We start from the raw sequence: 26252 nt of genomic DNA, 5'->3' as shown, positions 1-26252 counted from the left end.
AGATTAAAAGCAGGAGCACAGGCACTGCCGACTGCGGGGTGCTCCCATCCATACCGAGTGTGAACTGCAGGGAGACAGTGAGCTAATGTATTCCCAGACAAGGAGACTCATTTCAATAAAACCAGAATTAGACAGCAGCAAACAGCAGGGAGAGCAGCTGTTACAGCACCAAGACACCCAACACAACATGCCCTGGCACTGCATGAGAGAGACTGCGTATGCCGCCCAGAAAGAGCTGGGCTGGGACAGTGACAGGGGTCACCTCCTCCCCAGGGACCCCACACCCCCAAACCTGCAGAGACACACCAGTAGGACAATGACCAACAGGTACAGGAATCCACAACCAGCCTTGACCTGCAAAGCCACCAACAACCATCACCAGAGGAGAGTGGCAAAGAGGCTGGGGGAGCTGGAGCAACAACATGTGAAAAGGTTGTGAGGGGTGCTCAGCACCAGAGCCCTCCACTCTAAGCAGTCCCCTGCCACCCCCAGCCCTGCCCACCAGCTCCTGTCACCCACAGCAGCGAGAGCAAGCTCCAGGCAGGAGGGGACACATTAAGGACCTAGGCCCTGTGGCATTTGGGGCTAGGAGACCCCAGCCAGACCCTCAACCACCGTGGGAAGAGGCACAGGAGACCAGAAAAAGAGACCTCCATACCTTCAGCAGCCCTATAGACCACCCCTGCCCACAACATGGCCAAGCCCAAGGGGCTTCTAATGGTCCCATCTTTGCCCCATCAAAATCCTGAGCCTCACATCTGGGCACCCACTGTAAACTGGTAAATACACCTGGGAATCAGTCAGAGACTGGAGTCAGCATTTCTTATTAAAAGCTGGGTTTTTGCTCTACAACAGACTAGTTTTATGTTCCCATAAATTGCCAACAGTTGGTCAGATCCCCACAGAGCCAGGATCGATATCCAGCCGAGGGGAAAAAGTGCTGAGGAAGGAAAAGCGATACTCCAATTAGAACAAAATTTAAGAGTCCAGGGGTAGGGGTGACAGTGCCTAATGTGATGCAATTTATTGATGCCCTCCCAAAGCCTGGGTTTTGTTCTGGCTCTCGAAGGCAGGCAGGTGTTAATAAACATCCTTCCAGGCAGCTGCAGCGACTCGCACCTCTGTCCATTGCACCCTCAGCCCTGGCTGGCACAACCAGTGCCCATTCCCACATGGTTCTGCTCCTCCAGGTGAACACAGGGTGTTCTTGGCTCCTCTGGTTCACTCATTGGTGGAGGGGCTCCACTGCTGCCCCAAGCTGGCAGCAGGAAACCAACAGCCCATGACCATGCCCACCAGCCCCAGAGTAGGCACTGGTGCACAGGGACCAAGGGAATACCTGGCACCCCCACCCTGCCCAGTGCTCCCCAGGGACACCTCCACCTCCCCAGGGTGTCAGAAACCTGTGCCCAGCTCTGCAGCAATCTAATCCTGATTTAGAACAACATAATCCCAGGCCAGGAGAGACATCTGGAAACCCCAGCCCTGGGCTCCCCTCCCAACACAGCTTTAACCACCACCAAGTCCTGCCCTGTCCTGCCCTCCCTGTGCACCAAGCACCTGCCATGGACCCTCAGAAAGAGGGAGGCAATAAAATTGAACCCTTGCAGATCAAAGTTCTCAAGTGTTTTTCATGGGCCTCTTGCTCCCACCCAGCAAGGCTGGAGAAGAGCAGCAAGCTCTGTTAAATCCCATGGCCAGAAAAACCTGGCTGGATAAGAGAAATATTGGCAAATATAATAAACACAAGTACATTAACTCTAATTCTGCAAAGCCTTTGGCTATATTAATCTCTCTTTAATGTAATCACCTATAAATAAGTGATGACCCCATGACTTAATACGACATCTGCCATCCCATTTCTACATAATAAGTGAAGCAATGCCTCTGGTACGTGGTTAAGGTGGGACTCCATGGGCATGACTGCCCAGCACAGTCAGCAGCTCCTCAGCCCAGCACCCAAGGGCTCAGCTCTGGCTCTCCTTTTGCAGCAGGATGGATGGAACACTCACCAAAGGTGCAATGCAGGGGCTGGCAGGGGCCATATGTCCCCCAAGGCCCAGGGACCCATGGGGGCAGGGGGGGATGCAGCACAGCTGTTGGAAAACACTCTGCCATCAGCATTTCTGTCACCACAGCCAGGTAATGGGAGATCAGGGCAGATGATTTGGAGACCAAGAGGGATTCACAGGCAACTCCCACCTTGGTGAGCACCAAAGGAGCATGGGGCATGCAGCAACAGTGCTGCTGACCTGTGCCAACAGTCCTCACCATGTAAAAATATACATGGAGGAGGGAGGAGGAGAGGGATAAAAAGCTTAAGAAAAAAAAAGCGTGTTGAAAGGTGAGTTTGTGAAGCCCAACCCAGCCTCTGCTGCACTGATCCAAGGGTTTGCTGGAGCAGGAGGATCACAGTCTGCAGTGGAAATGCCTCTGGAGAGCTCCAATCACCTTGTCTTCCATTCTTCCTCTTGTTCTTGAGCTGCAAGGAGATGCTGGACCACTAAAGCATTTCGTAGCCCATTTGACCTGAGACTGGGCAGCCCAGCAAACACAGGGATGGTGCCTGCAGTCAACAGCAGCTGAAGCAACTCTCCCAGCCCAGGGGGTCACCTGCAGATGACACACCAAGGACAGAGGTCTCCCTTCAGCAGCTGGGAGCAGCAGCCCATCCTCCTCCTGCCTTGCTCAATCCTCATCCTTGCTGGGCCAAGGCAGGTGGCAGCAGGAGCAGCCCATCCACATTTCCATCTGGCAGCCACACTCTCCTCCGGGTCCAGAGACACCACTGCACACCCTGCTGAAGGAAAAAGTAGTGTTTAATTAGCAGAGACCTGGAGAAGCTTCAAGCCTCCAGAGTCTGGTGATAGCAGGAAGGGAACAGGCAGAAATCCCTTGGGCCAGCCCTGCCCACAATGACTTTGGCCATATTGTGGACAGGGGCAGCCTGAGGGGCTTCTAGAGATGTGGGGGTCTGGCTGGAATGTCCTGGCCCCAAATGCCACAGGACTTGGGTCCATAAGGTGTCCCTCCTGCCTGGAGCCTGGTCTTGCTGCTGTGGGTGGCAGGAGCTGGTGAGCAGGAGGTAGGGCCGGGGCTGGGGGTGGCAGGGGACTGCTCTGGGGCTGGGAAGCCACCAAGTCCTTTCACATGGGAGGCTGACCCCAGACATGAGGCATGGCTGGGCACAGAGAGAAGACTCCCACCTTTGCCTGGGCAGGTGTGAACCCCCAAACCCCAAAGAGGAGCCAGATCACATCCCTCTGCCCACAGGGCTCACAGACCAAACTCACCAGCACAAACACTCTGGAGCAGGTCCCACGCCCACTCTCGGGACTGTGGCCGAGCACTGCAGGACCTGGGCCGATGCTCTGTGGAGAGAGAAGCATCAGGGACAACACGGGGGAAGGTGGGAGCCTGTGCCTCCCCCTCCCCAGCACACAGCTCTGTGCCCAAAGCCAGGCCTCTGAGCGGGGCACAGGGGTAGGTTTCCAAGCCTGTGCCCCCATCCCATGCCCGGAGCAGGCAGGGCAGCACATCCCACAAGCGGGAGCACGGCGAGGCTGGAGCCTGCGGCCTGGAAAAACGCTCACTCAGGCAGGATGCCTAGTAATAAATTTATTGTATTTTATTACATATTCCCCTTTTTGCACTTAATTCCAATTCCTCATATTCAAACTCTTCTTTCTGAAAGAAAATGATTTTTAACATAAAAATATAAATTCTGCATATTAAAAGTGCATACACCTTGAATAATAAAACATACAAATAAATAATAAAAGGCATTGACACAGTCTCATGCACTTGTCCTCAAATAATTTAAAATTTATGATACAATGTTCAACCCCAAGTAAAGACAGCCTGCTTTCCAATTACTGTACAGGTCAAAAACATTAAAATACAGAGGAGAATATCAAAGGTGTGGGCAAACCCCACGTCCCTGTACCAGGTACAGTGATGTGACATGCAGTTTGAGAACTGTAGATATTCCAGTGTAAAATCTGACATTGTGTCCATAAGACAAACTGCATTTGCAACAGGACTTAAAATTCAATTTTAACCAATGGTGAGGCACAGGTGGTGAGCAAATCTGTACAAATTCATACTTGAAGGCCACAAGACAATAATGGAACCACTTGTGGCCTGGATTCCCTCGTGTCACCCTACCCAAGGCAATGTAGCACCTCCAAAGGGGTTTATTGCACTCACAAAAGCCACACAAGCCTGAGGCCAGTGTGCATGTGCTGCAGGGCTGAGTGAGCCAGTTACACTTAGTTTTAATCTGTGTCTTATTTGCAGATAAATTGAGTGCTATCGCCTTTATGAAAACAGAAGAGTCCCTAAGCTTTTAAACCTAACAGACCTTCTACAAGTCTTCAGGAGCTTTTCTCTTACAAAATAAAGCTCCTAATACAGGAGCTTTACAGGGCTTTTGTTGAGAAAACCATGTAGGACTTTCATCTCACCACAGATTAAAACTAAATTTCAGTTCCCTTCACAAGTAACATCAGATACTGCCAAATTCTTTTGGATTAGTAGGCAAATGACAAAGATACAAAAAAAAATCAAAACAACTAACAAAAACCCAACAGTACAATTATTTGGAATGTCATTCCCAAACACCCTCTGTGCCGGCTGACCGAGGGGAGAGCACCGAGCCCACAGGGCCAAGGACCAGGAGAAGTCCTGGGAGCCACACGAAGCCTTTGCTGGCTGTCCCAGCCATGCTGCCCAGCCACCCGAGAGGGACCTGCTGTCCAACAGGACATGGCTCAAACCCAGCCCAGCGGGGATGCCCAGGCACCCGACGGGAAGCTGGGGCTCTCCTGGGAAGGCAGGCAGAGCCCAGAAACCAGTATGGGTGGCACACTGACAACTGGGAGCCACTCCCCTCGCATGGACACTCAACAGCAGCTCCGTGAGCGCCTGCACAGCTCCAGGCAACTGCCTGCCCCTTCAGACAGTGCCAAGCATGCCATTACATCACATGGAATGGCAGGCTACACACAGAACTATGACCAGGATTGCCCTGCTAACAAAAGAAAAAACAACACAAAAGAGAAATCAGTTTGTTCTCATTTCCCCGCTCCAATCCCTCTGACCTTATGCTATGCTCCAGCCTTGTCAGTAATGCAGAATCCTGCAAAGGAAAGAGTCAAAGATGTGCAAAGAAAGCAGGAACCCAGGGACATGCTCCTGTGTGCCAGCAGCAGCTGCACCACGAGGCAGCAGCACAGACTCCAAGTGGTGCTCCGGAGCCTACGGAGCGGCTTCAACACTGAGCACAGCCACAAGTGGCCTAGGCTTGCATAGTTAGTTGGGACATGCATCAGGGACAGCACGGCCATGCAAGCTGCCTGGCACTGAGAGAAATGGTTAGTCATGCTCAAGTTTTGGCTTCAGAAAGCAAACCCCTGCAGTGACAGCGGATGAGGGCACTTGCAATGGGAGAAGTGCAATTAAGCTGCTAGCTTTCTATCCTAAGCATCTTGTTTTTATTAAGCCATATGTGATAAGTCTGAAAGGGTTAACAATTTATACACCCAAAGTGCGACACGAGTTACAGAGAACTGCAGGCACCAAATTGTCTATCAAATGTGATTAATACAAATAAAAGGTGCCTCTTCAATACACGTAATTGAAAATGTGCTTGTAACTTTAATACTACTAAACACTATCCAAAAGACGCAGCTCAAAAAGGGTAAAAAAAAGTCTCTAGGTGACTCCAGTAGGAATTGAGCACTGGAATGAAGGCGCTGCTCTCCTGTGCCCAGAGGGTCAACTTCAGGAGCAGGAGAAAGTGGCAGACCAGGGACATGGGGTGAAACACAAGTCACACACGCTGGCGCACGCAAGTCCAACCCAAAGCCAACTGGGAACACAGTGCCTGGAAGCCTGTTGTGCCTTAGAGCTCACCCTGCTGTTTTGGAGCAGGGACACTGCTCAGTCTCCCTCTTCCCATGCATTTCCCACCAGTGTGAGGCTGCCCTGCACACCTTTGCTCCCAGGTCCTCATCACAGGGGTCCCAGACCCCACCATCCCCAGCCAGGCATGGTTGTGGTGTGGGCATCCAGGACTTGGCAGATGTCTCTCTGGAGTGTTCCTTGGTACCGTGCCACATACTGACAGCTGGACAGCAATACATGTGGACAGGAATTCCTGTACGTGAAAGGGCCAAGAGAAGTCTGCTTTAAAGCAAGGAGGCAAGACTGATGTTGCATTTCCCCAAATCCCTTGAAACAGGACCAGCAATCACCTATATTCAGTTGCAGAAACATTTACCCTACAAGACTGATGAAGCCCTGACTGTAACAGCAACAAGGCTTGGACTGACACTCCCAGTGAACAGTGTTTCCTGGGTGCTCTCCCTTCAACCCCATCCTGTGCAAGGAAGCTCATTTACTGCCAAAGATCTGTGACACCAACAAGCAGAGGTGCAGAGTGACAAGTGCTCTGACACAAAACGGCCGTGGAGCAGGGACTGTGCTTCCCAGGGACTACATAAGCACACTTTTCACATTTTGCCCAGTGTGTGCCTTATATTCCACAAACACTCCAGTGCTCCCTTGTAAGTCAAACCATTTTGTCTGAGGACACCAAGTCAAGCCCTCCAGAGGAGAAAACCCACCACAGAGGAGCAGCATCCTACCCACTATGAGACAAGGGCACTGTCGGCGCAGGCCTCCTGCTGACTCCTGCTCCACTGCAGAGTGAGGAGCCTGTGCACCACAGCTGCTGTTCCACAGAGAGAGATGGCAGCCTACAGAGAGCAGTGATGGGGCTGGAAGCAGTTCCCATGAGGAACTACGGGGAATACACAGAAAGAGAGTTGAGATTGAATCTCATGGGATTGTAGAGGTTCAACTGCTTTTATCAGGTGCTGGAATACCAGGACCTCCATTCCCCTGCTGTCCAAATGGGAGCTCCAAGGACGATTCTCTTGCCCCACATACAAACATGGAACTGGCATTCAGTTAAAACGCCAGTTTAGACATGGCTTCAAATTCCCTTCAGCTCAGGCATGCAGCACAAGTGCAAAACCACCCCTAAACCCACACACCAGCTTCCAGTTCAAACTCCTTCAGTGAGCGATGGCAAGAAAAGAAATGTCAATTGATAAAAATAACCTTTCACAAATGTCCATGGTAAAATTCACAGCAACTAGTTCTGTCTATTACAAGATCCCAAATCGAGCCAGCACAAGCTGCTGGAATTACATTCTTGCTACAAGAGTTGTTACAAGAGAAGAGCCAAGACAGTGTAAGACCTTAATACAGATAAAACCTTAAACAAATACTTTAACATCAACATTTCAGGGAGTAATTTAAGTACTACAATGTGAAGCAAGTCTTATCTGCTGTGCTGGATATAACAGAAAATAATCCAAGAATAATTCAAGTCATACATTTCAGAAGCAAGCAATGTAATCTTTGCTTCTTGTCGCTGCAATAAATGAGACTGAAACAACACTCAGAAGGAACATGTTGAGGGGACAGTGAGGTTGGATTAGAACAGTGAGGGCACAGTGCCCAGCACACTGTTACACGTGCAGGATGCAGGGGGACACCACTGGGACACAGCAAGGGTGACACTGAGCTGGGCTCACTCTCACACATGGCCCCAGCTCAACAGCACCCCCAGCTCAGTCCTGCACACACTCCGAGGTGCCAGCAACACACAACCCTTCTCTCCCAAGCTTGCTGCAGGTGTGCAGTGAGCAGGAAAGTGATCATGGAGCAGCAAGGTGCCCAGCAGACCCAGGGGCAAGGCTGCCTGCAGGAGCAGCAGCCCCTCAGCAAGGGAGGAGGTGGCACGGGCCACTTTGTTACACTGACAGGACAGAGCACACACCTGCCTGGCCCCAAGCTACACCTGGAGCAGCTCTGCCATGGGACTGCATGACGGGCACAGACCTTGCCCAGAACAAGGTGTGCCCAGCACACTGCCCAGCATGTCATGATCTACACAACAGACTGCTGCTGGACATAAGCAATACGCAGCACAGCAATGAAAACTATGGCGTTTAAGAAAACAAAAAATGATTACACCACATGTATGCAAAAGGACTTGAGGAATCCACCTTAAGAGGAATCTTACAGAACTTGAGCAATCTCCCCTGTAAAAAGGGCATGTAAACAAAGGAGATGTAGTGTTTTGACCCTGATGGAGACTGTCAAGAAGGGGACCACTCTGCTGAGGGACATGTAGCAGCCAGACCCACAGAGAGGGAACAAGCATGCCAGAGGGGGGAACATACAGCACTCTGGAGAACAGGAAAACTGCTCCAGGAGTTTGGGTGCAGCCCCTCCAATCGACATAAAGGGGCTGTCAAAGTGTGCTCAGAGAGGGCAGGACCATGTTTGATCTAAATATCACCTCTACAGATAATGGAGGCTTAATCACACCACTACTATAAGGGTCTGAGCACATTAGGAAATGCTTCCCAGGAGTCTGAAAGGGAGGTCCTGAGAGCACCACTGCCATCCAGGTGTGTGGACAAAGTTCTCCCATGGCACTGCTTCCACAGCACCTCCACACACATGAGCTGGCCACCAGCTGCTGCCCAGGGATTTCTTCTGCCACTTAGTAGAGTGTTTCAGAAGAAAACAGTTAAAGAGGACAGGGTAGAGGTTGCCTTAGGTATGGACAGAGCAAAACTCTTCAAAACTTAGCAACAAAAAATGCAGGTTACATTTCACGGAAAAAAACCCAAACGTTCTGTTGTTGGAATGCAAAACTCAAATCTATTATACAGACACACGCACACACAGACACAGGTACTTTTCTGTCCACCACTAATGCTAGTCCCTCCTATACTGGCTGAGTATATACCTGAGAAACAACATTAGTGTTGAAATATTGCCCTTTAGAAAGCTTGAAAATGGAGGGGAGCAGGGAGACAGGGTTGAGAGCAGAAAGAAGCGGCAGTCTCTCCAGTTTCCTTCACATCCTCCACAGTTTGGAACAAGGCCATACACCAGTGTGGACACAGCCCACTTGGAACAAGACCAAAGGAATATCAGTTCACAGCTCTACAAAGCACACAAGTGTCAGTACAACCAGGGGTCAGATTCCAACCCTCGAATCTGAAGAAAGTTGTTGCACTTTCAACAGAGACTCCTGTACAAGTGCTATTGGACAGCTGCATTCATGTTCAACAATGACTCCAGCTAGGCTACTTGCACCAGTGCTGGCTGCCTGTGGCTATTTGGTTTGATGGAAGAATCAAAAGGCGCTTTAACAACTTGCAGTTAACTTCTCCTCAAAACATACATTAGGCACATAACAAAAAAACCAAGAGCTCAGAATAAATTAGCTTTTCAGCAGAAGAAAAGACACCTGGATTGCAGCATTTCACTGAGGTTCCAGAGAAGGCTGTACAGACACCTGCATGCTGGAAGGTAATTTTTTCAGTGGCTTGTCAGCAGACTGCTTGCCACTGGAAGGACGAGACTGGACTCCAGGATCTAGCTGGGAAGACTTGGACTTGCGACTGGATAGCAGAGAATGTTTGCTGAGTGTGGCATCCTTTGAAACAAGTTTTTCTTTTGCAGTAATGTTGGCATTGGTTTGGGAGGCTGGTGGGACAACACCTTTCTCTGTTTTGTCCTCCAGCATGTTTTTACTGCCTGACTTAGAACTGACACTCCCTGTCTTTTTTGAGAGCATTGTTGTCTTCCCCAGGTCTGCCGACCTCCGGGTCTCCTTCTGCCTTAAGGCTGATTTAAAGAAAGACAATCCCTTCTCTTCTGACTTGCTGTCCCTCTTCAAACCAGAGCGTGCCCCTACATTTGGAGAACGCAGGCTGGCCATGGAGGAACTCCGCACGTGCTTGCTGTCCACTGCCCTGCTGTCACTCCTGGAGTGACTAATCCGTGGGGAGCTCGTTCTTGAGCTGCTGGTAACGCTCGTTTTATCAGACCCCAGACTTATCTTGGAGCCCTCCCTGCTGAGACTGCGGTCAGAAGTCCGGCTCTTCCCAGTGGAGGAACCCTTAGTCAATGAACCTGATGGGGTTTTCTTGGCAGCTGTCGAGGACGGAGAAGAACTTGACTTTTGCTTCTGCTGCACCAATGGGACAGACACCTCCAGTGGCTTCGTGCTGTGGTCCTTCCTAGCCTGAGCAGGAGCAGGAGACCCATGTCGCCCACTGGCCCTAGAAGAGTCTGTCTTACTTCTAGACCGGGAAACTTTCTGTGAACTCTTCAGTGGAGAAGAGTGAGAGACTTTGGTCTCTTGGGTAGATAAGACCGTCCTCCCCTTTCTCAAACTTGTGTCTGGCTCAGAAGCTCCCTTGGAGCTGTGACCCTTCTTAGGGGTGTCACGTGCCTTCTCTGCAGCCAGCCCCGTCCCACAAGGGACGACTTTCACCTCCTTCACTGGGGAGCTGTCCACAGAATCGCTCTGGTCAACAAAGGCAATTTGATTGTTGTTATCAAAAGGGTCCAGAGCAGGGTGATTCCTGTCTGGCTGCACAGAGCTTTTACCATACCCATCTGAAAGGTCTGAGCTTGATGTCCTTACAACAGACTCTTCCCTGAATGCCCCTTCCATGACAGCCAAAGGGGCTCTGCGAGCCGTCCTGTGATCTCGCCGACTGCTGTCACAAGGTTCCAGGTAGCTACTGGAGAGATTCCTCAGGCTGCCAAAGCATGAGGTGGAGACTTTATCATCAGCAGCCTCCCCAATCTTCTCCAGGGTGGAAGTAGATGTATGTACCGGGGAATCTCCAGAGAAGCGTGATGGGGAGTTGGAGCGGAACTGCAGTTTTGCAGAAAGTGACCATGAGGGTCTGACACCATTTTCACTCACTGCCAGTGGGCTGGTGACAGAGGATCTGGACGACAAGCTCTGACGCTGGACACTCCTTACAAATGGTCGAGTTGAAAATCCTCCTACAGAGAAAGCAAGCAACAGTCTTAATGCGAAAGTCAAGAATGCAACTGGTTTATCCCACCCATCCACATTTCCCTGCAACAGCCATGTAGCCCACCCACATCACACTATGTCTCTCTCCATGCCTGCTGCAGGCACAGCTTCATGGACAAAAGTTGAATAAGGAATCCAACACCTGTTATTTGCTAGTGTTCACCCAGGAGTAACTCTCTGAAGCCTGTAAATGAAAACTAAGATATTCTCTATCCCTGAGCAGCAGGAGACCAAATACAGGGCTTGGACCTCAGAAGTCCTTGAAACTGGCAAGGGGTTCACCAGCTAGGACGATGATTCTGTATTAAAGGATATTTCCCGGAGCACCCTGTGAAAGGCAAAGTAGGATTCCTACCTCCAGTTCAAGTGATGCATTTGTATTTACAAACAGAAAATATAACTACTAGCATTTTAGAAGTGTGACTTCCATGGCCAGATCTGACAGCTGTCACAGCACTGCTGCAGGGACGTGTCCACATCTGCTTCCAAATGCCCCAACTGAGCTGTGAAGCTCCACATTCTCAGATGTTACAAGGCACTGTATGGAGGAGTGAGGCAAAGCCAGGAACTGAAGAGTTACTTGCACACAAGTGAATCTGAGTCCTCCCCACTTCCTGGAAGCAGCCAGCAGCATGGCAGCAGGCAATTAGTGCCTATGCTAAGCCATAGTGCTGCATCAGCCTCCCTGCCAAGGTGCTGCAGTAACCCAGAGAAAACACAAACACAAGTTCTTGACTGAAAGGTTTCATTGACACAATTTGCTTTCTTTGAAAGGCTCCTACCTTGTTCTCCTGCATCCCTTCTTACCAGATAGAAGCTCACCTGTGCTCCTATCAATCAAGTGCTTGCCTCCCCCAGCTACTGGAACAACTGCCCCTTGTAACCAGATTTTGCAGCTATTTTAGTAGGGATTTTACAACAGAAAGATGAGTGGCCCAGTTCCCTGCCCCGCCCCTCCACTGCTACACACCATCATCTTCACTCCGTTCCCCAGTCAGCTCCACCGATTCCGAGAGCGAGGCGAGGGACGTCCGACGCGACGAGGCGGCCGAGGCGACGCTGGGCTGTTTGCTGCCCGGGAGCCGGCTGACCCAGTGCTCACACAGCGAGGAGCTCGTGGAGCCTGCAAGGACCAGGCACAGGCGTCAGGCCAGCAGTGTGCGGCTGCAGCACAGGTGAAACCCCGGAAGGCCACGGGAGTCAGGTACGTACCACACTGCTCAGGCTTCAACAGACATCCCGAGCCTGGAGCTGGCCCACACGGCCACAGCATCCAGACACTGCTGAGGGAGTGGGGCTTTACTCTTTTGGATCATTTATAATTGGAAGAAAAAGGCATAACTGCACTTGTCCCAGTGTGCTGTGTGATGCACAGCCACAGATTCAGACAACCCTTGCTGAGCTCTGGGACACAGAGTTGGGGCTGAAGCAGAACTGGGTGGAAAATTCCTCAGAAAGACAAACTATCCATGAAGACAACTTACAGCCAGCCCTGGACAGTGCCAGCAAGGCTTACCTGCCACTGAGCTGTTGGCAGACCACGAGGGGATCGCTGTGCGTCGCTGGTAGAACAGGATGTAGGCTGTCTGCTTGCAGACTTCGCTTTCAGAAAGCTGCTGAACTTCACTGTCATCGAAGCAGTACCACTGGCCATCAACAGAGTTCTTGCAATATGCTGAGAGATAACACATTACTGTGAGACTTTCCTCACTCCTACTACTCTCAGGTTTGCTGTATGATATTTAACATGACCTTATTTGCTATGGAGGACTCCGAGGAGAATGAAAGGAACAATTTATTTATGCATCATCCTCCAGTTTGACTAGCAAGATGGGAGCCTGAGTCTGCCAGAACACAATAAACAGCTCACATTTCAAGACTTTCTTTGTCCAACATTACTGCTCAGAACAGAACACCATTTGGGGTGGCTCCATTCACTTCACCTTCTGTTACTTGTGGCATTCTGCCTCCATCAATGACTCCCCTTCTGAATCCATACAGAAATATAACTGCTTTCTCTGTGAAAAGTTCCACCACAGATAACATTGCAGGACACTTGCCTGTATAGTGTCCCCCTTGCATGGTGCCATGGTGGTTGCAGACAGCATATAGGTCATAGATATAGTCCTCAGGATCCCTCCCAAGGCCATAAGGTCTCCTCCAAGGGGACCAGTGTGATGGCAGGCTCCAGCTGCTCTGGCTGCGTTTCACAACGTGAGGAGTCATGTCCAAGCCACTCAGGGGGAATTTAACCATGTTCTGAAGTTTCATCCTTCGGTCTCCTTCCTGTGTGCAGAGAACAGCATGAGCCGCAGTGCCTCAAGGCCACCACAAGTGGGAAAACAAAACCCAGGAGAGGGACGTACAGGGCAAAATAGCTGCTTCTGAAGAGGGGCGGGGGGAGTCTACTCAGGTCACTCCCTGGCTCTGCAGCAGTCCTCCAGCAACACTGCAGGCGCCCTTACCTGTCTAAACCTTTTGAGATGTATGATGAGAACATCAGGTAAGGTCCAGAGGCTCAGTGTGATGCTGCCCTGCTGCAGCTGCTTGCAGTGTGGGCATCGCCATGCGTCATCTGGGGCAAGCTATAACAAAAAGGAGGGAGTGGGTATTGGTTTTCAAATTCCAAGGACACTTTCACCATGACACTGTTCTTCTGCTGCGCCAGCCCCAGTGCAGACACTGATCCCACTGTCTCATCCCCTGCAGCCTTTACCAAGCTCACTGGAAATGCAAGGTTCCAGTGATGTTTTTCAGACACTGAGAAGCAAATACATATGTGCTTCATGCAGGAGGCACTTCCTGCTGCAAGACAGAATTCTCTGTTGTGCAGGGAAGTTGTTTGTACCTTATAAACACCAGTCTCTTTGAAGGGGGGAAGAAGGAAAAAACTGAGACAAAAGCCAGGCAGGCATGGCAGCCTGAGAAAAAGTATTCTCACAAGAAAACCAGCAGCAAAGAAAGAATGAGAACAGAAAGAAGAAAGGTGTACCTTGGATGTCATCTCTGACACCTTGCTGCCACCTGGAAACCCTTTTCCCTCCTAGTCTCAATGGCACAGAATTACACACTGCAGACTCTCCCCATGCACCAAGTGTCCTTTCAAAGACACAAACGTGACATGCACCTTTCTCCACAGCCCAGTGCTCAGGGAACTCAGCAGCCACAGAACTCTAAGCTGCCAAACAACCCTTTCCTCATCTGTGAAGGAAGCAGTAAGAGACACTCCAAAATTATTAAAGCTCAATCATGGGGTCCACAGACCATCTCTAGACCAGCCCTTTGTACAGCAGAATACAGACTCTGCCCAAGGAATGCAGATTGCTTCTGTATGCCAGGCAAGGGCCAGGTCAGAACCCTCTGGAGCCTGCATGCAGCACAGCACTGCTCCTGCCTCTTCAGCCTTCCACACCACAAGCAGATCCAGAGCAAGGGAGCAGCCACACTCCTGTAGAACTGAACTCAGCAGTCACTGTGCTGCTGTGCAGGAGATCCTACTCAGTGGGGGCTGCCTTGAGTTCACCCCAGCCCTGCTCAGGCTTGGGAAGACACAACTGCTCCAGAACTGAGCAGGACATTCCCATGAAGAAGCCATGTTGTTCTAACCCTTTATAATGTTTATAATATTTTACAGGAAGGAAATTGTCAAACAGAGGTCTGACTAAGTTCTCCTATCAACATCTGGGCAGTAAAGACCCCAGCAGCAGCACCTCCTCACTGCAGAGGCACTCCATTATCAGCACAAGTAAGTAGTCTTGTGCTCCAAATTTACTCTGTCTCAAGGAATCACTGTTTGTGGAAAAGAGCTGCTGTGGAATGTGGGAGCTCCGGTGGCACATGGACCAGCCAAAGCACATAGCCTGTCCCTACCTGTTCCTCTTTGGTGTACAGTTGGAAACACTGAGATAAAGTGCAGATCTGAGGTTGATGATGAAGCTCTCTCTGCTGGCGGACGCTTTCGGAGTCTGGAATATACTCCTCTTCTGTATTCACAAACAAGCTGCATCAGGGAGACACCACATTTACCAACACATCCACCCACTCCCCAGGCTGTCCCTGCAGCCAGGGTCTGAGCACAGGTGGAGTCTGAAGGGTGCACAGTTCACATAAGCAAGCCACAAGCAGTGCTCATGAGGTGAACACACTTCCAAGTTTTTTAGTTTATACTTACTAATCTTTAGTTTCTTTGTCCCATTCTACCACTAATTTCACATGAGAAGTTCCCCCCTGTCCACATGACTTCAATGCCCTGCAGAGAAAAGCAGACAGAAGTCAGACCATCTTTCAATCTGAAGCCTTTGTTATCTTCTACATGCATATAAATTTCACTCCACGAGCCCTTCATCCTTCCTCCACTCCCACAGCTCAAGTCTGCAAAGCAGTAAAAGGAATTCCCACAGCAAAACACATGGCAAAGCTGGCAAAAGCATTCACCCAAGTACATGAGTTCTGTGAGGCACTGTACACTTGTTACAGAACAGGCATCTACCAACATTTCTAAAGAATAACAGGCACAAAAAAAAATTAAAATGAGAGGAGTAATATTTTCATTCTGTTGTCCATTTCTGAGGAGGACAGACTCCAGATGGCACATCACACAACTGAGCTATTCTCACACAGCTTCCTGAGGACACTGCACCGTTTTCCTGCTCCTCTGCAATCCATGCCAGAACTGCCCCCCCTTTCGGCACAGCTACACACAGAGCTTCCTGCTGACAAGCCTCTCTCCACTCCTGGGAAGGACTCAGGACCCGAGGGCCAGCTCACCTTTCCACTGTTGGGTGGCAGAGGGGTCGCTCCTCCTGAGGTAGCAAGTACGTTATGCCCACAACACTGACCACTCGCAAGCTGAATGGGCAAACCTGTAACAGAGAGAGCAGAGGCCACCTCAGGGGCTTCAACCCAACATGCCCATGTGCAAACTGCTTTCAGCACTGGCCGCCAAGGGCTTCATCCCAGAATATGCGTTTGACATGAGGAGGCAAATGTACAAGGTCTCAAATATGCCGAGGTCAAGGAGCTGACAGAGGGGTGAGGAACAGCAACAGAGGCTGTGCACCCAACAGCTCCTCTGCAGTGACCACAGAGAACATTTACCTCACCTGCAAGCAGGCTGCAGGCCGCAGGAAATACTGCATCTTCTCCAGAATTTCTTTCTGCAGAATATCCCAAGCAATTGTTTTTTCCAAATGCAACACAAAGGGCAAGCCAAACCTATGGGAAGGAGAAGCATTTGAGGGAGCAACTAAACGATTATCCTGTTCAGCAATTGGATTCCCAAACTCTGCCATTGCCACTCTCCCCCTCCCCTTGTCTCAGGGCCTATGGAGCTCAGCCCACTCCCCAAAACAGGGCATTTAGAAACTTGTGTGCAGAGGAGAGTGGCTTAGCTTTGAGGGAACAGAGTTAAGCCAGCCCCTGCAGATGACCCTTCAGAGGGGCTGCAGGCCTGCTCTGTGCTCCAGGCTGCAGAGCTTTGTGATCTGCCTGGGAGAGCTTCCTGTGAAGTTCTGTGAAGCTTCAGTGGCTGAGGAAGTTCTCAGGCTGTAGATGATATAAATGCCTTTGCCTGGTTGTTTCTCACTTCCTTCCATCCCTCTTTTCACTCCAGTGTAAAATTCCCACCCATTACAGGGTCTGGTCAACTGTGCTGCTCTCAAACCAGGCAGCTCTACAGAGGTGGTGTGTCCTCCCAACTGGGCAGCACTTGCCACTTTCCAGTAACAATGCACTACTTGAAGTTCACCAAAATCAGAAATATTTTGCTGCATCCATTAATGCTTTTTGATCAACATGTTCTTTAGCCCCTGATGTGAGCTGAGATGCAAGCTGCTGCTCCTTCATTTGGTGTCTGCACTACAGGAGAGTAAAACCCAGGTCAACTTAAGAAGCAGCCAGAAGAGTAACTCCAAACATCTGCTGCCAGTCACCTTTTGCTCTGCTGTCCAGTGCATGCTCTGTTACACACCAGCAAGACAATCTTGTCATTTGCTGCTGGTTTAGTAGAAGACTGTTCCAGTTTTCCAGACTTCACCATTCCTTGAGAGTAAGCTATTGTTCGGGAGTGCTCAGTGCCACATTTCAAGTTATTCAGGTTATTGTTCACATGTATTCCTGAAAAATTAAGAGAAAGGAAATGTATTATTATGTCATTTTGCCTTTAGTGCCCTGATGCGCCTCTCAAGAAATCTTCCTTGGAGTGCAGAGGAGCAGGTCAGTATGGAATCAGGAGCATTTTCATCACTTGTACAATGGCTTCAAAGAGCAATTACCTTTCACAGTAACTATTTCTTTACAGAAGGGCATTATATCCAAGTGATCCCCTACCTGATTTTTCACAGTGGTTTGTACAAGCACTCACAGCTTTTACTGCCTGCAAGAAAAACTAAAGTGCCAGGAACCCAACTTGTTACTTTCAATAATAATATTTGCCTTGGATTACACTCCATCTGCCTAGGATGCCATGATTCCCTTTCACTGAGGGGAGATGCAGACAGGCCAAGGGGTATGAGCTTGGAAAGTGTTTGTTCATTCCTGAGACTGTTTATTCATCACTGGCAATCTGATTTTAAATAACACAATTTCGGTGGCTTCATCTGGTCCCTGGCAGGTCTTTCAATTAAGCCTGACAAGAGTTTTCACATTAAGCCAGCCTAGCCTGCAGCATCAGCCCTGGGAAGAGGCAGAAAGCAGTGTACAGCACTGCTTGATAACCTCCCAACTGACAACACTATTAAATCTTCTGGAATGAGCCTGGACAAAGTCAGAGCTGAAATCAATACACCAGAACATCAACCGCTTGTGGGACTCTTATTCTTTTCCCACACAAGTCTCCCTCAGTAGTCACCTGAGGTGGGCATTAAGCAGAGTTATCGACTCACCTCTCTGACTGAGGATGCCCTCGGGCCTGAAGGTCTCTGGGGTCTCAAAGGCAAAAATGCAGTCGCTTTCATGGATGGTGTCCAGGTCATCAGTGTCGCAGAAGGAGCGATGGAACCCATCGTAGTACATCTCCGTCAGCACAATCTGGAGGCGGCAGAAGCAAACTAGAACCCATCAAACCACCCGCACCTGGTCCAGCTGGGCTGTCACATCTGTCAGCTGGGATTTTCTTGCTAAGGGATGGCATCCCTCAAAACATCCTGGCATCAGCTAGCAGTAGGGAACAGGGAAAAGGATGGCCATAAAAGAGAAGACAAGGTAAAGGAAACACATGGAGAGGTTTTGGTGGGATCTAAGAGCTTTCCTGAAGCCCTTCCCACAGAGGAATTCCCTGTAGATGCCCAATGGTTCCCTCACTGCCAGCATGCACAGATCACCAGGGAGTCAGGCAGGTCTGTACACTCCACTGAGGGCTATTGCAACATCACTGGGTTTCAAGCAGCCAACACACAGGGAAAAGCATCCAGATTTTCCACTACGCTGCTTCCTGCATTCAACCACGGGCAATGGATTTTAGTTCCTACATACCCAACAAGGGATGAAAGCCCTGTCACCCCTCCCACTGCAGGGGAGCACACAGGTGAGCAGCCCAGCCCATTACCCATACCTGCTCCGTGGGGATCTTGGTTTCTGAGGAGACAGCCTCCCGCAGCCTGGCCACCGTTCCAGAGATGGGCACAGCCACCCCAATCCGCATGCAGTGCGAGCACTTGCCCTGGTACACCACGGTGACATAGAGTGGCCTGCAGAAAGCACAGGAGCACTGCTGGGGCTAGGGCTGGGCTGAGCATCTCTGGGCACTGCCTGGAGCAGCCTCAGCCCAACCTGGGCACATCCAGGCTGCCCACCAGGTACAGGACCCTCTTGGCTGTCTAGATCCACCTCACACTGCAGTTATGTTCAGCCACAGCCAGACAAGTGTGTTTGATTTACAAACTCTTTCTTACTACATGGCCTGGTGTTACTCCCAAAAGTGAAACATCTCAAACTCCACAAAGTTAAAACCAACACTGTCTGTGACAAAACAATCAGAGTTTTCCAGGAAGGATCCAGACTGAGCACCTTAAAGCACCTGGACAGCTGCCACAGCAAACAGGCTGCCTCCAGCCCTCAATCCTGCCTCCAACAGCAGCCAGCAGCACTACCTGGGCAGAGAAAAGGGGAGGCACCTTCCCTGAAGAGCCCACTCAGCCTCCACCCAGTGGTGAAGCAGGGATTTCCAAAGCAAATGTGACAGAACTATGTTTAATCCATCCTGTCATCACTCTGCTCCACTGCTTCTGGAAGCAACACATGAGGTGAAAGAGTTTGTTTATACCACAAGTAGTTTTTCTGTGCATCTCTTTATCTTCACTCTGAACTTTTTATGTGGACTTTTCTTCCCCTCCCTGGAGCTTTTTACTTCATTTCAAACAGCTGTCTTTCAAAAAAGCAAAATGTTTTGCAGTAAAGCTTTTAACTTCACTCTTTGAAACTGGAGCAATCAGTGAGACTACCCAAAAAACCAAAGAAGTGTTTCATCCTTCTCCCCTTTTTAATTTTAAAATGCTATAAGTTAAGTGAAAAGCAAAATATTTTGGTTACATGAATAAAAGACTTTTCCCCCAACATTAATTCTATAGGAAGGGTGGGGTCAAAGGGCTGTTCTGAAACAAGTAAAAGGCTCAATTTTCCAATTTACCTGCAAAGCAAAAAATTAAAGCCCCATATGTTCCTATCTGTCTTTTTTAGAGACCTAGCAGAGAAATTTTGCTGACATCTTTCTTCCTGCTGCAGCAAATTAAACCACACTACGTGCATGAGAAACAGCCAACATTAAGTTCAGGACAGTTCCCTACCGTGTGTGGGGCAGAGGGATCGGCAGCGAGATGCAGAGGAAAGGGTCAAAGGTGTTGCTTTGCTTCTGGCAATGAGGGCACGTCAGGGAGGACCTGGGACAAACATGGGTAACAGGGTAACACACCTCACTTCATCAGGAATGTATAAACCATCACATCCCAAATAAGAGCCTTCACATGGCAACCTGGATACTCCTTTCTAAACCCTTTAAAAGTAATTAGTCTCAAAATTCATTACATGGCATGCCAAGAAAAGATTTCACTCCAGTCCCTGAATGTGCCTCTTAATAAACATCACTGCAAAACTGGGAATTAACCAACAGTAGCTCCAATGTGGACAGCCTGAAAGGGTTTTGTCTTTGGAGAGAGGTGAAGTGATGGGACAGGGACAGTGACAGTCAGCATTGAGGGACACACAGCTCTTACTCAGAGGGGAAAACCTCCAGACAAGAATTCTCTCTCATTCAGAATTAACCTGCACTCACACTGGCTTTGTGTCTTAGACCAGGCTTAAGGTTTCTCCTTTGCAACAGAAAACTTGAAAAATACCGGGGAGAAAGCCCAGGAATTACAATTCTAACAGCAGCACAGGCACAAGCCATCAGGGAACACTGGCAATTCAGCTGTTCTCTTCTATTAGCTCTGAAATTAGAAAGCTCACTTCCAAGAAAGTAGGAAAACTCATGGGAGAACCCTGAAGGGACAGTGTTAGCTTCAGCTCAGAATCCCCAAGTGCCAGATAACAGGCACTCTGCACACATCAGGGATCTGCAACTCCCAGGCACCTCCAGACCCCGCCGTGGGCTCTCCCCTCGATAGCCAGGGTGAGCCCCACAGCTCTGGGCTCTCCTGAGGCTTCACTCCACTGAGTACTGACTCACTCTCACAATGCATCAGGGCATGTGTAGAGGTACATGCTGCAGATTTACACAGACTATGCTAACTTTGAAGTTGTGAAATTCTCTCTCTCCTCTGGAGCAAGGTCTTAGTTCAGATTCCCTTCACAAGAATTCAGAAACAGCTGTTAACACAGTGATACCAGTCCCAACTGTACTGGGAGCTAGTGTCAATTGAGAATTATGCTGGGGTCACCAGCACATGCAATTTTGTCTCCACATTTACAAAATACCATACCTGTACTGGGCTTGAAAGAGTTCCTGCACAAAAGTGCTACTGATGGGAAAGGCTGGGCCCTCGAGCAGCACATCATCCTCCAGAGGTGGCTGAAAAGAGAGAAACAAATCCTCAATGCACACCCAGGTTGTGGGGGTGCACCAAGCAGGTGGCTCCAGGACTCCAGTCAAATTTGTGCCCTCCTTGCCCAAAACCACCAGAAAAATACCACCAGACTTTTAACTACCAAGTGCACTCTCCTCTGAGGGGTGGGCATGCAGGGGGGTGAGGCAGGCAGGGCAGCCCAGGGAAGGGCAGGGCACCTGATGAGGCCTGGCAGGTCCCAGGTAACACCTCCCAGCTCTTGCAGAGCCTGTGGCCACTCACATTTGGGGAACACTTACCAGTGATTAGTGGAACAGCTGGTTACATTCCCAGGGCAGAAACAAACAGTATTTTCACCCAAGCTTTTATTCCATCTGAACTATTGGAGTTGAGAAGCCAGTGGGGAGAATTACTTTAAAAGGGAAGCCTGTGTGCAAAGTTAGAGCTGCTCTCCCATGCTGGCTCCCAGCAGAATCCCTTACCTTGATGGGAGGCATGCCACTGGAATTCACCACGTTGTTCAGATCCTCGTGGACTCTGTCGAGGAGCCAAAGCAGGAACTCCTGGGCATCGTGCTGGGCGTTCCCACGGTACTGCATTGCATTTTTGGACACGATGTTCTGCAGAGAGAATGGATGGAGGTGCAGCAACAGTATCAGGCCCTGCCCATGCCAACACAGAGCTGAGGCCATTTCCATCACACCTACCCCTGCACCACAGGGTCTGACACTGCTCCCCTCAGGAAATCTTCTTTGTTCAAGATGAAACAAAACAGCAATTTAATGTTCTAATGCTCACTCACTGTCTCATTCATTGCAGCTTTGGTGAGGTCTCAGATATCCCAAAACCTTGATCTAGATGCTCTATACTAATTTAGGTCTACAATTCCTGGACTCAGTGAGGATCAGGTCATCTAAACCACAGATGCTTCTACAGTCTGATCACCACCCCGCAAGTAGAGCAAAATTATTCCCCATCACCACCCTCTCAAGCACCAGAACAGTACAGTCACCATGGAATTTTCTCCACTGCATAACAAGAGTCCACTATGCCCAACTTGCTCACCCTAAATACCATCTTCTATTGTCATCCCAGCCAGCCAGGTGCAGCTTTCCCTGAACACAAGGAACCAAGGTGTCCCAGAACGACCAACAGCAGAGCAGCACAGCACAGAACAAGTGCTGCTGAACCAGTGAACTCCAAACCAGGGGGACTCAGCCAGAGGTGCAAGAGGCACAGCTGGCACTGCTGGGGATGCATGCTGAGAGCCTGGGGAACCATCTAATTTACTCTTGAATTTCCAGAAACACCACCTCAGAAGGACACCAGCAACCCAAGCGATTTGTTCAGACCTGTTTTTTTCTTACAGACACAAACAAGAAGGGCTTTAAGCTCATCAGCAGACAAAATCTGCTCTTTTCAGATTTACCCTTACCCTGCAGTTCTGGAGACACATCAGGGCAATGTTTGCTCTGCCCCCTCCAGCTGGACCCTATGTGCTTCTTCCTCAGGGCATCTCCTCCTCCTCCTCGAAAAGCCACCAGGAGCCCACACAGGATCAGTGGGAAAGGCTATTTTCCATCATCAGGAAACACTTTCTCTGCTCCAGCTCTCTGAACCCCACTTTTACCTCCACAACCTGCCCCGAACAGCTGGCCAGCTCTCCTCACTGCACAGTGGGGAACAAACACAGGCTCTGGAGAATGGGAGCCAGGCACTAGCACCTGCATTCAGCTGAAATTGCCTCTGGAGCAGTATGCTGGGGTGGGCAGACCCCATCAGCCGAGCTAGGGTTCCTTCCTGAGCAGCAGACACCACCAGTGCCACAGAAAAGCCGGCACAGTCTGCGTTCCGAGCCCGCATCAGCTGCGGCAGGGAGAGCCAGCCTGCTCCTCCCAAAACACCTGGGCACAGGGCAGTCACCACCACACACCCACTCCAGCAATTCTGTCCCCAAAGTCAATACCAGGCCTCTCTGCAAGAACCAGGCTCAAAGTAAAGCCTCTGCCAGTTGCACAGCATCTCCCCAACCTCCCTGCAGCACCCGCTTCCATCGGCAGAGACAGAGTGCTCCCACGGGACTGACCTACTGAGCAGGGTCCCCAAGAGGGACAGGGGCACCAGCAGAGGCCAGACAGTACCTGCAGGGCAGAACAGGTGGGAAGGCTGCAGAGCCAGGGGCCCAGGGCCTGGCAGGCTGCATACGCACCCCAAAACAGGGTTCCTCTGCTCCTCTAATCAGACTTTGCAATAGATTTGAGAAATGAGGTTGGGCCACTTGCTTTATCCCTCTGAAAATGGGGTCACTGAGGGGGGAGTGGTGATGAAAGAGACAGGAAAGGACTGATAAACATATACTCTCTATCCTCTATAATCTGTCCACCTACCTCAAGGCAGCAAAATAATGGAAAACAGAAATAATCTGCTCTCATTACATATGTGCAGCCCTTCCAACAGCAGATTTACTGCCCTTGCCTGCACAGAGACCAGCACCCTCCCACATGAAATATGTGCACACCACTTCAACCAAAAGAGTGGTCTCCAGCCAATGTTCACCTCAGTGCCACACAGGTGTGGACCCCAGCACCCCAGCTCAGTGCTCAGTGTAACCTCAGCTTGGGATGCTGCTGCAAACCAGCTTATGGGGGAGAGAAATCTGAAGTAGCCTGTAGGCACTCAAAGGTAAATGGAGACCAAACAGCCTTCTCTGCTCCCATTTCCCATCAAGCAAAGCAAGATCCCTCCCTGGCTGTTCCTGATGTGTGTCCCTGGCAAAGCACTGTCCCACAGAGAGCTGCCAGTCCACACCACCCCCGAGCACAGTAGCCACGTGCCTTGCTCTGTATTTGTGTCACTGCTTGTCTAGGAAGCATCTCTATGATAACTGCTCAGGTTTCCTTGACACTCTCACAGCCTGAGTGGACTAAAGGACAAAGAGCTGCCTGTGGAGACACATTACAAGATTTTGGAAGTCATTCAGGAAGCACTACAAAACACCAGATGCAATTTCCTCACAAGAGCCCATTACAAAAACCCTCCTGCAACAGCAGCGTGCTCCCAGCGTCACTCCCACTTCCTGCCAACACTGCCACACGTGGGTCTGTTACTGCTTAAACTCTGCTCCTGGGAAGGCACATGGCCCTGTGCTATAGGTGGGAAAAAACAGTCCCTTGGCAGCCAGACTGGCCCTTCCTTAACAACTCTGGGAACATCTGACAGGCAAAGTAGACAAACAAGCAAGTACTTCATCACTGAGCACTGGCCTTCCAGCACCTCTCCATATTTACTTTCCCAGACTGCCCTTCCAAGTCAGCAGCAAGTCTCCCACCATTGCCATAATCCCAAATTTCTCCTTCTCTTTCACTTATCATGGAAGAGAAGACAACACCTCACTTTGGTGGTCCTGCAGTAATGCAACAGCAACTGCAACTGGCTGAAGATACAGATTTAAGAAACAAATGGTTTAAAAACACATGAAAAGCACCATATTTACCAACCCCCAATGACATTTAACCTCTGCCCCTAATCTGGCTCTTCTGTAAGTATAGGTGGCACATCTGACCAGCTTCCATCCAGCACTGCAGGGATTAACAACAACTCCAAAATGATTCTGGTGCAGCTGTTTCAGCTGTGAGGCACCAGGAGCAGGCACAGACTCTCACACTCCCCCCAACACCCTCCATGACTATACAGCACCTCCAACCCTTCCTCAGCTCAGACCCTACCAGCTCAGAAGTAAGCAGATGGATCCTCTGATCCCCAGATGTGTGAGCTCCAGCACACAGGCACCCTGAATGAAGTGGCACGATCCAAAGAAGTAAGACGGGGGACATCAGAACTTCCTATCAATCCCACTCACTTACCTCCCCCTAATGCACACGCCCTGCAACCAAATCAGTCCCTGCCTGTCCATAAAGCAGATTTACAGCAAAGACACATTACAGTTTTATCAGTCCACTGCAAGTTTAATAATCATTCATCTACTGCTCTAAATAGATACAATAAATAAATCCATGGCCTCTCCTTTGCTGCTATTGTTGTTCCAGATCACAAAGACAACTAGAGGAAAAATGCCAGTCTGCTATTTTTCAGTGTGGCCCTGGTAGGAAGTAGCTGTGGAAGGATTTTGCACGTGAACGGATGAACCCAGCTCATTAGAGACCTGACCCAGTAACACACGTGAGCAGGAGAGAAAGGCTATTCTTTATCTTCCATTGAACAGCAAGTTAAGCTCAACCACATGATTCTTCTTTTTGACACCCACAGCCACAGTTCTGTGTTTGGGTAAGTTCTACAATAGACATCTCACGAAGAGCTTACCTAAATTACTCTCTCTGCTCACACACACAGACAGCACTTTCCCCTCTCTGGAGATGCTCTTTTTTGGAGAGAGTAATACCCAAGCAGCAACACGGTTTAGGCCTCGGGGCTCACCTGCCCACCTCCCACCCAGCATCGAGGATGGGCAGAAGAGATCCCCGGGGGCTGAGACTTATCACAGCCACCAGACAGGCAAAAGGAAGGTTTGATGACAGCAGGTCTGTCACAGCAGCCAAGGCAGGACAAAACACTTCTCCCTCATCCCGTGGGCATTCACAAGTGCTGGGGCTCTGCAGGCAGCACCCTGTGGGACATGGAGCTCCACAGGCAGCCAGTGTCCCTGCACAGCCAAGCCCTGCCCACTGCAGAGGGGAAGAGGCACAACCACTTACGGGAACACTTCAGAACACAAAGCCAAGAGGAGCAGGGCAGGGAGTAGCACAGCAGCACCAGAGGGATTCTCCACCACGTTTAACAAGCCTGGACAAGAAGCATCACCCCACCAGCCCCTGCTTGACATCGATCTCCTGCCAGCAGCTACTCTCATCCTTCCAGGCTGACGCCGCAGTTCATACTCATTAACCACCTTCCTTTAACACAGAGAGCCAAGTTTGTCCAGATGATGCTCTCCGGGGCTGCTGTGTGTACACATGGACACGGAGGTGGGTTGTGGGTGCTGCATTCCCAAACAGGCACCTTCCTTCCCGGGCCCTTCACAGCAGTGCAGGTCTTGCCTGCCAGAAGGCACTGCCAGGAGTCAGTGCTGGCTGCTGGGAGAATTCATCCTTACAACGAGCAGAAACCCTCGTTTCGTTCAACAACAACAACTTCGTTTTCCTGCTACACTGGCAGAGCGATCAGTGGGATTCAAAGGAGTGAGAGACTGAGGAGTGGGGGAATGCCACAAGTATGAAGCAATTCAGTAGAGTCAGTAAATACTGACATAGAGAACAGAGATGAGGGCTGGGCTCGGCAGCCTGAGAAGTCCAAGCTCCAGCTGCACA

The 26252-nt window shown here is 50.1% G+C and overlaps 1 protein-coding gene across 3 annotated transcripts in view; it reads right to left on the bottom strand.

Annotated features, from left to right (window-relative positions):
• Nucleotides 1–1001: 1001 nt before the first annotated feature.
• Nucleotides 1002–26252, bottom strand: part of USP31 (ubiquitin specific peptidase 31) — a 30626-nt gene continuing 5375 nt past the window's right edge. The window contains exons 2-18 of one of the 3 annotated variants that reach the window (XR_011699174.1): nucleotides 21411–21548; nucleotides 20845–20933; nucleotides 19711–19803; nucleotides 18480–18615; nucleotides 17812–17956; nucleotides 16861–17044; nucleotides 16033–16144; nucleotides 15698–15792; nucleotides 15102–15179; nucleotides 14801–14930; nucleotides 13396–13515; nucleotides 12991–13216; nucleotides 12447–12605; nucleotides 11901–12053; nucleotides 9341–10896; nucleotides 3294–3371; nucleotides 1002–2800 (exon numbers count right to left, since the gene is read on the bottom strand). Coding sequence is in view for 1 of the 3 variants with exons in the window: in XM_071570814.1 (XP_071426915.1) it covers nucleotides 9356–10896; nucleotides 11901–12053; nucleotides 12447–12605; nucleotides 12991–13216; nucleotides 13396–13515; nucleotides 14801–14930; nucleotides 15102–15179; nucleotides 15698–15792; nucleotides 16033–16144; nucleotides 16861–17044; nucleotides 17812–17956; nucleotides 18480–18615; nucleotides 19711–19803; nucleotides 20845–20933; nucleotides 21411–21548 (3399 nt within the window). In the remaining 2 variants the exon portion in view is untranslated. Of the gene's footprint in view, nucleotides 2801–3293; nucleotides 3372–3603; nucleotides 10897–11900; nucleotides 12054–12446; nucleotides 12606–12990; nucleotides 13217–13395; nucleotides 13516–14800; nucleotides 14931–15101; nucleotides 15180–15697; nucleotides 15793–16032; nucleotides 16145–16860; nucleotides 17045–17811; nucleotides 17957–18479; nucleotides 18616–19710; nucleotides 19804–20844; nucleotides 20934–21410; nucleotides 21549–26252 lie in introns of those variants that run through there. The other 2 variants (XR_011699175.1, XM_071570814.1) reach the window with 2 other exon arrangements.

This window comes from Pithys albifrons, chromosome 16, assembly GCF_047495875.1.
Source record: "Pithys albifrons albifrons isolate INPA30051 chromosome 16, PitAlb_v1, whole genome shotgun sequence".
Lineage (NCBI taxonomy): Eukaryota > Metazoa > Chordata > Aves > Passeriformes > Thamnophilidae > Pithys > Pithys albifrons.
Note: the sequence above shows the minus strand (reverse complement) of the source record. Positions and strands in the feature narration are given on the sequence as shown.